Source organism: Barbus barbus, assembly GCF_936440315.1.
Source record: "Barbus barbus genome assembly, chromosome: 41".
In the NCBI taxonomy this organism is placed as follows: domain Eukaryota; kingdom Metazoa; phylum Chordata; class Actinopteri; order Cypriniformes; family Cyprinidae; genus Barbus; species Barbus barbus.
The window spans coordinates 16,543,385-16,556,985 of NC_136719.1; the positions used below are offsets into that span (position 1 = coordinate 16,543,385).

The window sequence follows — 13,601 nt, forward strand, 5'->3', positions numbered from 1 at the left end:
ATAGGATCTGGAGGAGAGTATTCAGCTGAGGTGCATCTGTTTAAGTACAGTATGCAAAGGATGGGGAGTTCTGGTGAGAGGGATTGTGGGAGGCACCGCTTGATATGTTTCCCATGAGTCTACACAGGACAGTTGACAGTATGTATGTTTTTGAATGACATGTATTTAAATGCGCATTTGTGTTTCCTTTTCAGTTAATTTTTTTGACCACATCCCACAGAATTGGAATAACAGGAAATGAAATTTGTTGAATTAAGCCATTTTGAAGATAGATAGATAGATAGATAGATAGATAGATAGCAAAGAATTCAAGATTCTTTTATAAATAGTATGTTCAAAAGAACAGCATTTATTTGAAATAGAATCTATTGTAAAATTTTATAATGCATCCTTGCAGAATAGAAATATTCATTTATTTAAAAAAAGATCTTACTGGAAAACTTTCTGTATAATTTTTTGTTTAATTTATTTATTAATTGAATAATATTTAACGGAATATATATGCCAATTTATTCAAACATAGTAATTTATCAGTCAAAGGTTTATTATTGATATAATCTAATGTTTCTGAAAATACCCTAAATGGGATGTGTATGATAATATGTTTATGGGTAATAATACAAAAAAAAAGTGAACTGAAAAACAGTTACAATAGTTATATGAATAAACTTTTGAATATCATTAGTTTTAAATTCCACTTTGTATTAACATTTGTATTTCATTCACAACCTAATTTCAAATTTAGCAGCTAATTTGAAATTTAAATTCTCGATTCAGTTCTAAATGGTGCATATCCCTTTTATCTGTTTTATGTGAGTGTGTGTGAGCACATTTTTGTATATATTTTTGTGAGAGTCCTGGCCAATCTCTTGGCTGGGGTTGGGAGACAGACCAGCAAACAAAGTGCAGAGCGTACAACAGCAGCTCACTGCAGCCAGCCGGCTTTCTGCCAGCTGTCTCTCTGTTCTCCCACACTGCTGCCTATTCATGCAGGCCTTAATTGGAGCTCCTGCTTTTAGAAAGAGAAAGAATGAGAATTCGAGAGGTCTAAACATCCCAATACAAACTTAGTATGGTGAAGGCACTGCACAGTATGATTTAGAATGGGTTGGAGAAGGGCAATGAGAAGACTTAGTCACTTTACTTCATTTTCATTTATACATGTTGATACATGTCAATTTACTTGGGACAGCTGTATTGGTCATTGCATGATTGCATAATTACATATTTAAGCTTGCTGACCTTGGACCCTCTACTACAAACATTTTCACTGTTCCTGTCACTGTCAAAGCTATTAGACCTTGAACCATTGTTTGTGTAATTACTACTTTAAGCTATTTGTCAATCCATTTTTTCATTTCATGTACTTAAATGTGCGTAGTCTTTGACAAAATAATTTTTGAGCCTCCCATCATAAGAATGCCATTTGCGTGAGTTTGAGGTAGGACTATCTGTTTGGCCAATGAATTATTGATGGGAAACATGTTTGAAAATTATATTTGCAGTTTTGTATTGTATGTATTCTCAAGTTTGAATGCAGTATGTATGAGGATGAGTGTGGATGAGTTTATGTGTGTGCTTGAATACAGTATGCGCGTGCCGGGGCAGACTCATAAATGGAGGCAATGAAGTGGGGATAATGAGTAAATAAATAGAAACAGGAAAGGGTGAGGGAAGGACAGAGGAAAGAGAAGATAAAAAAGACTTGTATGGGTTTTGCACTATTCATCTCATATTCTTTCTTTGGTTCTTTTACCCTGTTGCCATGGAATTCTATGATGTATCTGTGCTGATGGATTACAATATTCAAATTCCAGACATAATTTATTACAACCTGAAAATTGTGTAGTCTTGTTCAGCATAGGAAAGTGCCTTTCAGACTCTGCACATTCTTGTAAGTTTACATGATTTTACAATAATTTGTATTTTTTTTTTTTTTGGAGTAGGCAGCTTACCTTAGTAGTTTCTGGATGTCCCTGTCTTATTTATTGCATTGGGTTGTTTTTGTATTTTATTTTATTAATATTTTTAAATAACAAAAAATTATTAAATACTTGTCAGTTATGTACATTGACGTTAATGTTTATTGCATTATTTAAATTTTTTTTTTTACTCAAATATTACTCTTATATATAATTAGAAAACTATAAGTGTATGTATAATTATTTATATATTATAATTAGTATAGTAATTAAGATATATTAATAATACAATTATTGTATTAAATGCATAAAATACAGTATAAAAGTGCAGTGCATTTAACAGTGCATATTTTCATCAGACACAGAAAGGCCAATGAAAAGCCTGTTTCTCATGCCTGAGTGTCCACAAATCACAGAGAAATATTCTTTAGAGGGGTAAAGACTTGCCCAGGCACATAGTATACACTCCCTCTACTGATCAGAGATGTTAATGCAATCCATACTGACAACATAAGCCTTCAGTGTGAGCCTTGTTATTTATCATAAGATCACATGGTTGAGATATCAATAAGATTTTTTTACAAAGTAAATACATTGCAAAAGATGTTAATTTGGCGATTACATTCGTCCCTGTACCAGTTTAGGCAGCTGTACACTGTGTTGGTTTTGAGGGAGGTATCTGCCTCTAAAATGATTCACTTGCATGCCTTTAAAGAAACAACATGCTGTACCTCATCTGGAAGAACAAACACAACAGGCGCTCAGAACAGCTTAACTAAATTTGCACTGTCATGGTTAATTTCCTCAAGTATTGCAAAGAGAGAAAGCAAACTGGTTAGCGAGGAAGAGAGAAAACTTGACTCGTGATCGTATACAAACATCGCCATGCAAGCTACTTGTTGTCATAGCCATGCAACTCCCTTTCTCTTGCTGTGGTAAGCAGTGTATACTTGAAGTGAGAAGGAACAAAAACAGGACAGGACTGCTTGTTTGATGTGTGGCATTAGTCTTTGCATCCTACGGTGTGCCTTTTGAAATGGCTTTTTCAGTTTCAATTTAATTTGTCTTCCTTTTAACCAAATCAAAATACTATTTGTTCTGTTTGTAGTTGGATTATAGATTATAAGAGAGAAAATGCAGCTTTGTTCTTGCGAGTAAAATCCTCTGCCAATCACGTCACAGGCAGACAACAGCGTGATGTGTTGCGGTTTACAACACTGCAACCTGGTGGAGGTGTTAAGGGGCTGACAGCAATGTTGCGGTAACAAAGTAACGTCATTCGTTTGCAATGAGAGTTGCCGATTTGAGGTGACAGTGATGGGCCGACTAAGTTGTTTACATGCAGGTTTATAATAGAGCCACAGCAGGTTTTGAATAGTCAGGCTACAGTTTCCATCTGTGCCCAAATATGACATTATGCGTTAACAAATACTGAAGGATTAATAATGTATGTTACACGTCATCTCTGTCTTTCAGAGCAAGCACACAATGCTGAAGCCAATGGTAGTCTGCTTAATATGTATAATGCTGAACAAAGCCAATCTACAGTCACATTGTCTAGGTCTGATAGTCTGGCTTTGAACTGGAACGATTGCTGGCATCTGAGTTATTGCTTTAATCTGACTGAAACCAAATTGTTACATAGCATGCAAATGCACTTACTGTCTTACATGCAAGATATTTTGTGCCTGTAATTACAGCTTCAACTGTAAATAATTTTATATACAAAATAGGTGGTTTGACTTTGATGCATTTTGTCTCTTCTGCATGCGGTCATCTCAGTCCTGATGTTCTGTCTTCCTGGTCGGGGAAATGTTTGTTGGCTTCTTTAGTGAACTCTCCATTCTCATTGGCTGTATCGCACTTATATGGAGCCTCTCTGCTTTTCTGCAATAGACACCGGGTAATTGGGCTCGAGAGAGACTAATTCCATCAACACACACACACACAAACACACACACACAAACTCAGCAAAATCCCTAGCTGCTCATGCACTCCAGAAGAGGCCTGCACTCCATTTCCTGCTCCTCTTCACCATTAGCATCACATTCCAACACACATTTTGCTTACACGCGCCTTGTCTCTTTATAGAGCTTTTCACACTTGACACTGTTTAAAGGATAGTTCACAGAAAAATTTAAATTCTGTCAGCACTGTCATTTTTCAACTTTCACTGCTCTTCTGAACGCAGAAAATATTTCGAAGAACGTTGGTAACTAAACAGATTTGGTGACCATTGACTTACAGTGGTGTGAAAAAGCGTTGACCCCCTTCCTGATTTTTTTTTTTTTACATGTTTTTCACACTTTAATGTTTCAGATCATCAAACAAATTTAAATATTAATCAAAGATAACACAAGTAAACACAACATGCAGTTTTTGAGTGAAGTTTTTTATTATGAAGGGAAAACAAAATCCAAACCCAAATGGCCCTGTGTGAAAAAGTGCTTGCCCCCTAAACCTAATAACTGGTTGGGCCACCCTTAGCAGCAACAACTGCAATCAAGCGTTTGTGATAACTTGCAATGAGTCTGTTACAGCGCTGTGGAGGAATTTTGGCCCACTCATCTTGGCAGAATTGTTGTAATTCAGTCACACTGGTGGGTTTTCGAGCATGAACCGCCTTTTTAAGGTCATGCCACAGCATCTCAATAGGATTCAGGTCAGGACTTTGACTAGGCCACTCCAAAGTCTTCATTTTGTTTTTCTTCAGCCATTCAGAGGTGGATTTGCTGGTGTGTTTTGGATCATTGTCCTGCTGCAGAACCCAAGTTCGCTTCAGCTTGAGGTCACGAACAGATGGCCGGACATTGTCCTTCAGGATTTTTTGGTAGACAGCTGAATACATGGTTCCATTTATCACAGCAAGTCTTCCAGGTCCTGAAGCAGCAAAACAGCCCCAGACCATCACACTACCACCACCATATTTTACTCTTGGTATGATGTTCTTTTTCTGAAATGCTGTGTTACTTTTACACCAGATGTAATGGGACACACACCTTCCAAAAAGTTCAACTTTTGTCTTGTCAGTCCACAGAGTGTTTTCCCAAAAATCTTGGGGATCATCAAGATGTTTTCTGGCAAAATTGAGACGAGCCTTTATGTTCTTTTTGCTCAGCAGCGGTTTTCGTCTTGGAACTCTGCCATGCAGGCCATTTTTGCCCAGTCTCTTTCTTATGGTGGAGTCATGAACACTGACCTTAACTGAGGCAAGTGAGGCCTGCAGTTGTTTAGATGTTGTTGTGGGGTCTTTTGTGACATCTTGGATGAGTCGTCGCTTTTGGTTGGCCGGCCACTCCTGGGAAGGTTCACCATTGTTCCATGTTTTCACCAATTATGGATAATGGCTCTTCCAGACTGATAGATCTCAATTACTTTCTTTCTCATTTGTTCCTGAATTTCTTTGGATCTCAACATGATGTGTAGGATTTTGAGGATCTTTTGGTCTACTTCACTTTGTCAGGCAGGTCGTATTTAAGTGATTTCTTGATTGCGAACAGGTGTGACAGTAATCAGGCCTGGGTGTGACTAGAGAAACTGAACTCAGGTGTGATAAACCAGTTATGTTTTAACAAGGGGGGGGGCAAACAATTTTTGGTGAATTGTCCCTTCAACCCATTCTTGGGTTATTTTGTACTATATTTCACATTCTTCATACATTATGCTTTCATCTTGGCTCATCAGCTTTAAAGATGTTATATTGTACATCTGTAAACCCCACTTTAATGTTAATGTCTTTTATACATTCAAATATCTATGAGATTACACTCTAAAAAAATGCTGGGCTTAAAACAACCTAGGTTTGGTTAAATATGGACAAACAGTGATAGGGTTAAATGTTTCACTCAGCCTGCTGGGTAGTTTTATTTAACTCAACTGTTGTTTAAAAATTTCTTGCTTAAAATGAACTCAAAATAGGTTGGAAATGAATGTGTATTAATATGTTTAATAAATTAACATGTATTAATACATTTAATAAATAATAATTAAATAATGAACATTTATTAAAATGCTTATTAATAAATGTTCACCGTTTGATTATTAGTGATGCCTCTAGTAATTATGTGTCTATTATCTTGGGTTCATTTTAAGCCAGCCATATAGTAATTTTTAAACAATAGCTGAGTTAAATAAAACTGCCCAGCAGGTCGGTCAAACATTTAACCCAACTGCTGGGTTTGTCCATGTTGAAACTAACTTGGGTTGCCTTTAACTCAGCATTTTTTAGAGTGTAGTAAAAGTAACCATGTCGAATCCATCTTTTATGGATTTATCAGGATTATTATAAACATTTTCTGTAAAATATATTTATGCATTTTTGTGGCAATTGTGCTTTTTTCTTGAACATATGGGATGGAAATAATTCACGAGTAATTTTTTATTTTACATTAATTTTACATAAACTTGGATGGAAACTAGCTATTGATTAGACAAAGCAGTACATCATTGACTTTAAAACTGCTTCTAAAGTCTTCTAAAACATACAGCAAAAATAATAGTGTCTTCAGTTTACATATTTTTCATTCAGCAATTTGAACTATTCTCTCATATGCTAAAATTGAACAGTTTGTGAAAGTTTGGGGTATTGAGGTAGTTTAGGATTGGTAAACAACTCATAATCTTACAGCGGTCCTAATTATTATGGCTAATAAAACTGGCCTTTACTACTGGTTAAGTCTGGTAGGGAAAGCCCTTAGGTCAGCTTTACCTCAATAACAATCCCACATAGGTTGTGTTGAAATGACATTGTAAGTCACCAGTGCCGCAACAGAGCATTCAATCAGAGGTGACAAGCACACAAACTCACACTCATCACCTTGTATCAAAGCCTCCAAGATGCATAAACAAAGAAACATATGATCAAAACCTATTGACATTACTATTTGAAACATGATATCTGCATTCAGCACACCCAATTCTGTGTCTTCCCAGGTCTGTTACTTTCAGAGCTAATCAAACAGCAGCTATCTTTATCTCGACGCCCTCGTATTCTGTAACTCTGTGTACAGTAAACACAGCACACCCGTTCCTCATCCCAGCAGGTCTGTGAACGCCTCTGAGTGGAGGTAGTAGTAGAGATACTCTATTAGCCCGGTATTCCTGAAATAATTACCACATGCAATCAAGCTCACATTCAGATTTTATTTTCCACCTTGCTTATCTTGGATGCGACTCATGAGGGTTCGAATTAGGACCAGCCGTCTGAGATCTTCTAAAATTATGCGCTACAAAATCCAAGACAGATGGTTAAATAGAGTGGAGAGCAGAGAGAGAATTATGAGTGGAGTAAACACAAGATGAAGGGGATAAAAGGGGGAGTGGGAGCTGTATCCTGGAATAGCCAGCAAGTCAAGCTGCTAACTCCACCCCCTCACCCCCCTCTTTTCGCTCGCTCTCACTCTCTCTCTCTCTGGCAGTCTTACAGTCTGTCATTTGAGCAGACAGTGAGAGCAGGAGGCAGGAAAAACAGGGAGATTGAGCTGCGCTTTTGCCTGCCGTTGACTCGTCTGGTGCAGTGACAACCCGAGACTGGATATCCAGACGGTGTATGATTCCCTAACTGACTAGCAGGACTTTCACTCCTCTTGGGATTTGTTTTGAGGTTCTCCCCCACACCTATTTGGAATTACCGCTGCAGGGATATCCCCGGTGTGAACGTGCGCGTGTGATGTGCCATGCCCATGCCTGCTAATCTTGTGGTCAGCGACTGGGGTAGACCATGAAGGGGGGCCACCACCACCGGGGCTGCGCCTGCCACCACTTGTTTCGGAAAGTCCTGGCAAAGTGCGGCTGCTGTTATGCCCGGGTCAGAGGTCAGTGACTTTAACACTGTCACGGTGGACTTGATTACAGAGATGAAGGATAAGAAAACTACTACTATGCTTTGAGTTTGCAACTTGTTTGAATGCTATTCTTAGTGTTTTTCTCCCACACTGGTGCTCTGATTTTCTTATTTAGTCTACAATGTTCTTCAATGCTTCTCGCATTCCAAATCTGCTCACCCACCTAATCTCTGAAGTGATTATTGAGTGTCAGTGTATTGCATTGCATGCGTGTCGGGGGGATTCGCTTCTTTTTCTTCTGCTCACGCTCAGCTGGAGCAACAGATGTCTGTCACTTCTCCTGGTTATGGCTTCCCCTCACACTTTTCATCTCACTCCCCCTCTCATTTGATTATCGTGTGGCGAGAAACGGCATGTGTGCATTGGATGGAGCATGTTTATGTGTAGGACAGGGTGCCATGTGTTCAGGGTTTTTTTTGGTGCAGCACGTGGGTGGATGAAACACTGGGGGCTGCACAGAAACATTCCTTCCTCTGTTCAACAGTGACAACTACCTTCCTTTTCGGTTTGTCTTTCAGCATTTTCAGCCAGTCATGGAAGTGTCTGCTAATAAAGGGATAGTTCACCCAAAAATTAAAATTTTGTCATCATTTACTGACCCACAGTCCAATGTAAATCCGAACCTTTCTCTTTTTTTTTAAAGTCAGTGGGGCAGTGTTGTTTTGGGTCCCAGTGACTTTCATTGTAGGGACAAGTACTGTTATTCAAAATATCTTCTCTTCTGTTACACAGAAGAAATATCCCGTCTGTTTTCAATCTAAAATTGTATAATTGATGTAAAGCACAATACTTTAAAGCTTTCTTCGTGTACTCTTTTATCATCGTTTTGACTCTGTGGGGCTCTGGCATAGATCAGATGCCTCTAGTTTAATCTCCAGTGCTTATGTAATGGATATTCTTCCTCTGAGCCAGAGTATGTGCTTTCTACCTTCACTTAGGATCATCTAAGTTAACCCCAGACATCATTCTGAAATGGTGCCAAACCGTGCAAGCCATGTAAGGCCTGCGAAGTTTCTGAAATAGTTGTTAGTTAGGGATGTTGCCATTTGAATAATCCATCTTCCCTGAAGAAATGTCAAAGAAAGAAAGAATTATAACTTTGAATTGACTTTATTTCTGTATTAAAACAGTTTTAACCCTATAGAGTGGTTGGCCTCATGTGGCTATCATGATTAGATCAAATGACAAAAATTATAACTATTCATTTTATCAAACCCAACTATTATTGCTCACAGAATAAATTAATCATGTCTAATTGTGAATAGTGCATGTATACAGTGTAGAAAACTATTACTTTGCATAATACTATACAACTCCAAGACGACTGCAGTGTCATTCAAACAAAAATTGCTAAGTGCACCTTTAAAAATCCATGGAAAGAGAATAATGGCAGTGTACTTACTGTCACCTGCAAAGATGACCATTTTGAAGTGACAGTACCCTGTGGTTATATGTAGCTGATTTCAAATGCTACTCTAAGTCAGCAAATATAATTTTAATGTTGGGCATTAGCATGGGGCTCTCCTTAAATATAAATCACATTAGTAGAAAGCTGTAGGCAGATGGAGATGCTTAAACCCATTTGTGACTTCCTCCCACCCTCTCCTTCTTTCACTTTACCAGCCTGACTCTACTGCCTTGGAGATTATATGCCTCTTTCTGACACCTAAGCTCTATTCTCTGTGATAGAAGGGAGTATAAATGTCTGGTTTATGTAAGAGCGTTTAATCATGCTTGGATGAGGGCTAAATGTTTATTCAGCCCTGGGAATAAAGTACACAACCTGAATGCGCCCGGAGCAGGAGGGCTGTCGACGTGCTGTTTTCTGCATGGTTAAACGGGCAGATGTGATCGCATGTGCGGGACGAGCTATCGGTCTGGTTCAGTGTCACGCACATCCCTTTCGAGACCCTACAGATGTCTGAAACACATATTCCATACTAAGAGTGCATTGCAAACACTTGGATACACGCTCTTTGTTTTGATGTTTATAGGAAAAACAATCTAGATTGTACAAAGATAATTATCCTCACATATCAGTTGTTCTTCAATGGTTTTTCCTGTCTGTGAGGGTGTAATGGATGGAAAAGTCCAGAACTTGCACTTAACCCCTCCTAAAAACTTCAGTACCACAGAACTTTGATATACACACCATGGTCCTGAATGATTACCGTATGGTAATACTGTGGTACTTTTTTGTTATTTTTGTTTCATTCATTTCTATTCATCTTAGAAATGTGTTATGTTAATATGATTCTAAATATGATTCTATTTATGATTCTATTAAAGAACATATTTGTTCTAAATATGATAACAGTATATTTGTATGTATTTTGCATGTGGCATGCTACCATTTAAAAGTTTAGTGTCAGTAAGATTTTTTTTTTAATGTTTTTGAAATAAGTCTCTTATGCTTACTAAGGCTCCATTTGTTTGATCGAAAATACAGTTAAATAGTAATTTTGTGAATTTTTTTAGTTTACTTTAACAGTTTTTTATTTTAATATTCTATTTTAGTTTAGAAATAATTTTAATATGCTGATTTGGTGTTGAAAAAACATTTCTTATTATTATCAGTGTTGAAGACAGTTGTGATGCCTAATATTTTCATTTTTTCAGGGTTCTTTGCTAAATAGAAAATTTTATTTTCTTTATTTGAGATCTAAATCTTTTGTAACATTATAAATGCCATTGCTGTCACTTTTGATCAATTTAATGCATGCTTTGTTTTTAACAAATTTCTTTGTAGGGTGATGTTCTGCTTACTTGCCAATGTCAAAAAGCCTGGTCCTTATGTAGCTTGAGTCAATGTGAATTTATGGCTTTTTCCTCTGATTTAGCATCCCTCATGCTCACCCGTAAGCTTGATTTGTAAAAATTGTTTTATGCATCAGTATTAAAAAACTTAGAACCACTTCCATCAGTTCCCTAGTGGTGTAGCCGTCTTTCCAAAGACCAGGAGAATGCAATCATATAGCTTTTTTAGCCAAACCATCATTCTGGTAATTGCAGAGCAGTGAAAGCTATTTCTTTTCCACACTGCAGCTGTAGATGGCTATTATTTACAAGCCCAGCAGGAATCCACCATATGACGTCTCTTCTCTCGATCCTAATGAGCACCAAGTTGCATGACAATCATCTGCTCAGACACTATTAAGGTGACCATGACTATTTAGCTGAGACAGTTCCCCACTGATATCTGAATGAAAACATTTGGTTGCAAATAGGGTGTCTGCATGTGTGTCTATGTATCATTCATAGACCCACTTAGAGAATCAATAAACTTGGAACAGAAATCTTGGATTTAATGGCACCATGCATTGACTTTATGAAATCAAGCATCAGCAAAGCTTACAGCTGAGACAGCACATTTCAAAGTAATTGCTATTAGCATTACACTGAACTTGCATCTAGAAAGACAATAATGTTATGAGTTAGAAAATAAGAGAGGAAAATAGAAAGGGAGGAAGTAAAGGACGGATGCAAACAGTCTGAAGAGACATAACTCAAGAATTGTGTCTGAGCCGAGCTATGACTTTGTGTTATCTTCTGAAACTTGCTTGGCTCTGACAGAAACAGGAAGCTGAGTTTTTACCTCAGGAAAAAAACACATATTTGCTTAAAATGAGCTGGACAAAGGAGTTTGTTGTAGATTTTGCAGATGTGTTCATTGAGAAGAACATTGCCATACAGGCTGGAAACCATTTCAGTAAAAGATTTAGGAATTGTGCCCACTGATTAGCATAGTTGTTATTTATTAGCATGCACTTGTTTTAGCATGCAGGTTACTAGAAATAGCTAGTCCTGCATGGTTATTTCCTGGTTAAACTGTATTAGATTTTGCTTCAAATATTAAAGTAGCACAGCTGTTTAGTATATTTAAGAGAGCCTATACCTGCTAAGATTTTAAAAAGCTTCTGCTCTCTTTAAATGTGAAGTATGCAGTTTCTGCGTCTTTCACTTAACAGAATTACAGAAATAAAGCATAATTTCAAAAATACCTTTGAAAATTCCCCTTATGTGATATTATGATTATATTTTTTCTTACAAAATCTTACTATTTATCTGAGACTTGGCAGTAAAGAACTAACATGAAGAAACACTTCAAGTTCAGTGTTTCGATTGAAACCAAACATTCCATCAAATTCCTTGTAAAAGCACCCCTAATGTTTCCCTTGTTTTACCCCATTATCTGTCTCTGCTTATTTGGGAAAGTCTTCAAATTTTTGCTTGCACACTCCCCAAACTCCCACTACAGGTTGAACTCGAAAGAGATGGATGGCTCTTTAACAAATGGCATGGTAGGCTAGTTAGTGAACAATAAACTGGGTTAAGAGAAAAAAAATCTTACAAACTTCACTTTTAATGTGTTGTTACATTGTCAATGTATAGATGATTACTTTATCTCCCTGTCGTCTCTGGAAGTCTGTCGTGACAAAGCTATTTGAAGCTTTATTGTATCAAGAAACTAAAATGGCCACCAAAAAACTGCTTTACATTACTGAAATACATGATCTTCAAAGGCATGTGAAGCTTCTTAACCCATCTGCTTTAGGCGGCTGGTGAAGAACGATGCTTTAATGAAGCCTGGGTAAGAGCATGTGCTTCTCGTCATGGTAGTGATTAAGAGGGAGACAGTACCACTCTGCAGTAAGTCACAACATCTGCTGCTATATTGCGTTTCTACCACTACAAAGCCCTCTACACCTTCAGTGGTATGTCTCAAACCCACAGGTAATCTTGAATGAATGAATGAATGATGCATTTATATAGCGCTTTATTGTGTATTGCTGTACACCCAAAGCGCTTTACAATCATGTGGGGGGGGGGGGGGGGGGGATATCAGACAGACTCCAGTGGCAGGAAAGAAGTGAGCAAACCGAGTAGGATCTCAGCGCCGTTGCTCTGCCAAGAGGAAGGTCGCCTTTCCAAGCCTCTGTTTTCTTTGGCCGTGGCATATATTGAAACCAATGGATCCACGCTTTCTGTCTCCCCGTGCCTTCATTTTCACCTGCAGGTTTCCTTACTTCCTTAAACTTGTTGCTCTATGATGTTTAAATTTTTTCCTGTTCTGTGCAGATTTTTTGGGAAAAAGGGAGCAAATGTTTTCCATATTGTTTGTTGACATATTGGCTGTAGTTCAAATTGCACCCTATACCCTAATTCACTATTCACAACTTCACTCTACCAATGTAGTCCACTTAAAGGAGTAGTTCAAATCCAGAATGAAAATTTCTTGACAATTTACTCACCCCCATGTCATCCAAGATGTTTGTCTTAAGTTTTTTGAGGAAAACGTTCCAGGAATTTTGTACATATAATGGACTTCAATGGTGGCCAATGGTTTGAAGGTTCAAATTGCAGTTTAGCTTCAAAGGGCTCTACACAAACCCAGCTGAGGAATAATCCTAAATGATCAGTTACTTTTTAACCACAAATGCTCTTCTTGCACTAGCTCTGCGATGCACATGTGCACCTTCATGCATTGCGTAATCACGTTGGAAAAGTCACACATGGTTAGATCTTCATCTGTGTACTTTGGTTAAAAAAGATAGGGTAGGGCGAAAAAATCCATCTTCTCCTCCATTTCAAAATCATCCAATATCGTTGTTTTGTAAAGGACGTTTGACTTTCTTTGCATGTTCACAAAACATGGGTCGAGGTCGAGCATGTGCAAGACAAGACTTTGTGGATAAAAGTATAAACATTTTAATTTTTTAAGAAAATGACCAATCATTTCGCTAGATAAGACCCTTATTCTTTGGCTGGGATCGTGTAGAGCACTTTGAAGCTGCATTGAAACTGCAATTTTGACCTTCAGCCCGTTGGCCACCAT

At 37.7% G+C, this 13,601-nt stretch overlaps 1 protein-coding gene across 2 annotated transcripts in view; it reads left to right on the forward strand.

Moving 5' to 3' along the window:
• Nucleotides 1-13,601, forward strand: part of LOC306860548 (rho guanine nucleotide exchange factor 25-like) — an 80,885-nt gene that overhangs the window by 13,191 nt on the left and 54,093 nt on the right. Inside the window, exon 1 of one of the 2 annotated variants that reach the window (XM_079402290.1) lies at nucleotides 7,346-7,735. The exons of the other annotated variant lie outside the window; for it this stretch is intronic. Within the exon in view, the coding sequence (XP_079258416.1) occupies nucleotides 7,642-7,735 (94 nt within the window). The 5' untranslated portion in view covers nucleotides 7,346-7,641. Of the gene's footprint in view, nucleotides 1-7,345; nucleotides 7,736-13,601 lie in introns of those variants that run through there. 2 annotated transcript variants of the gene reach the window in all.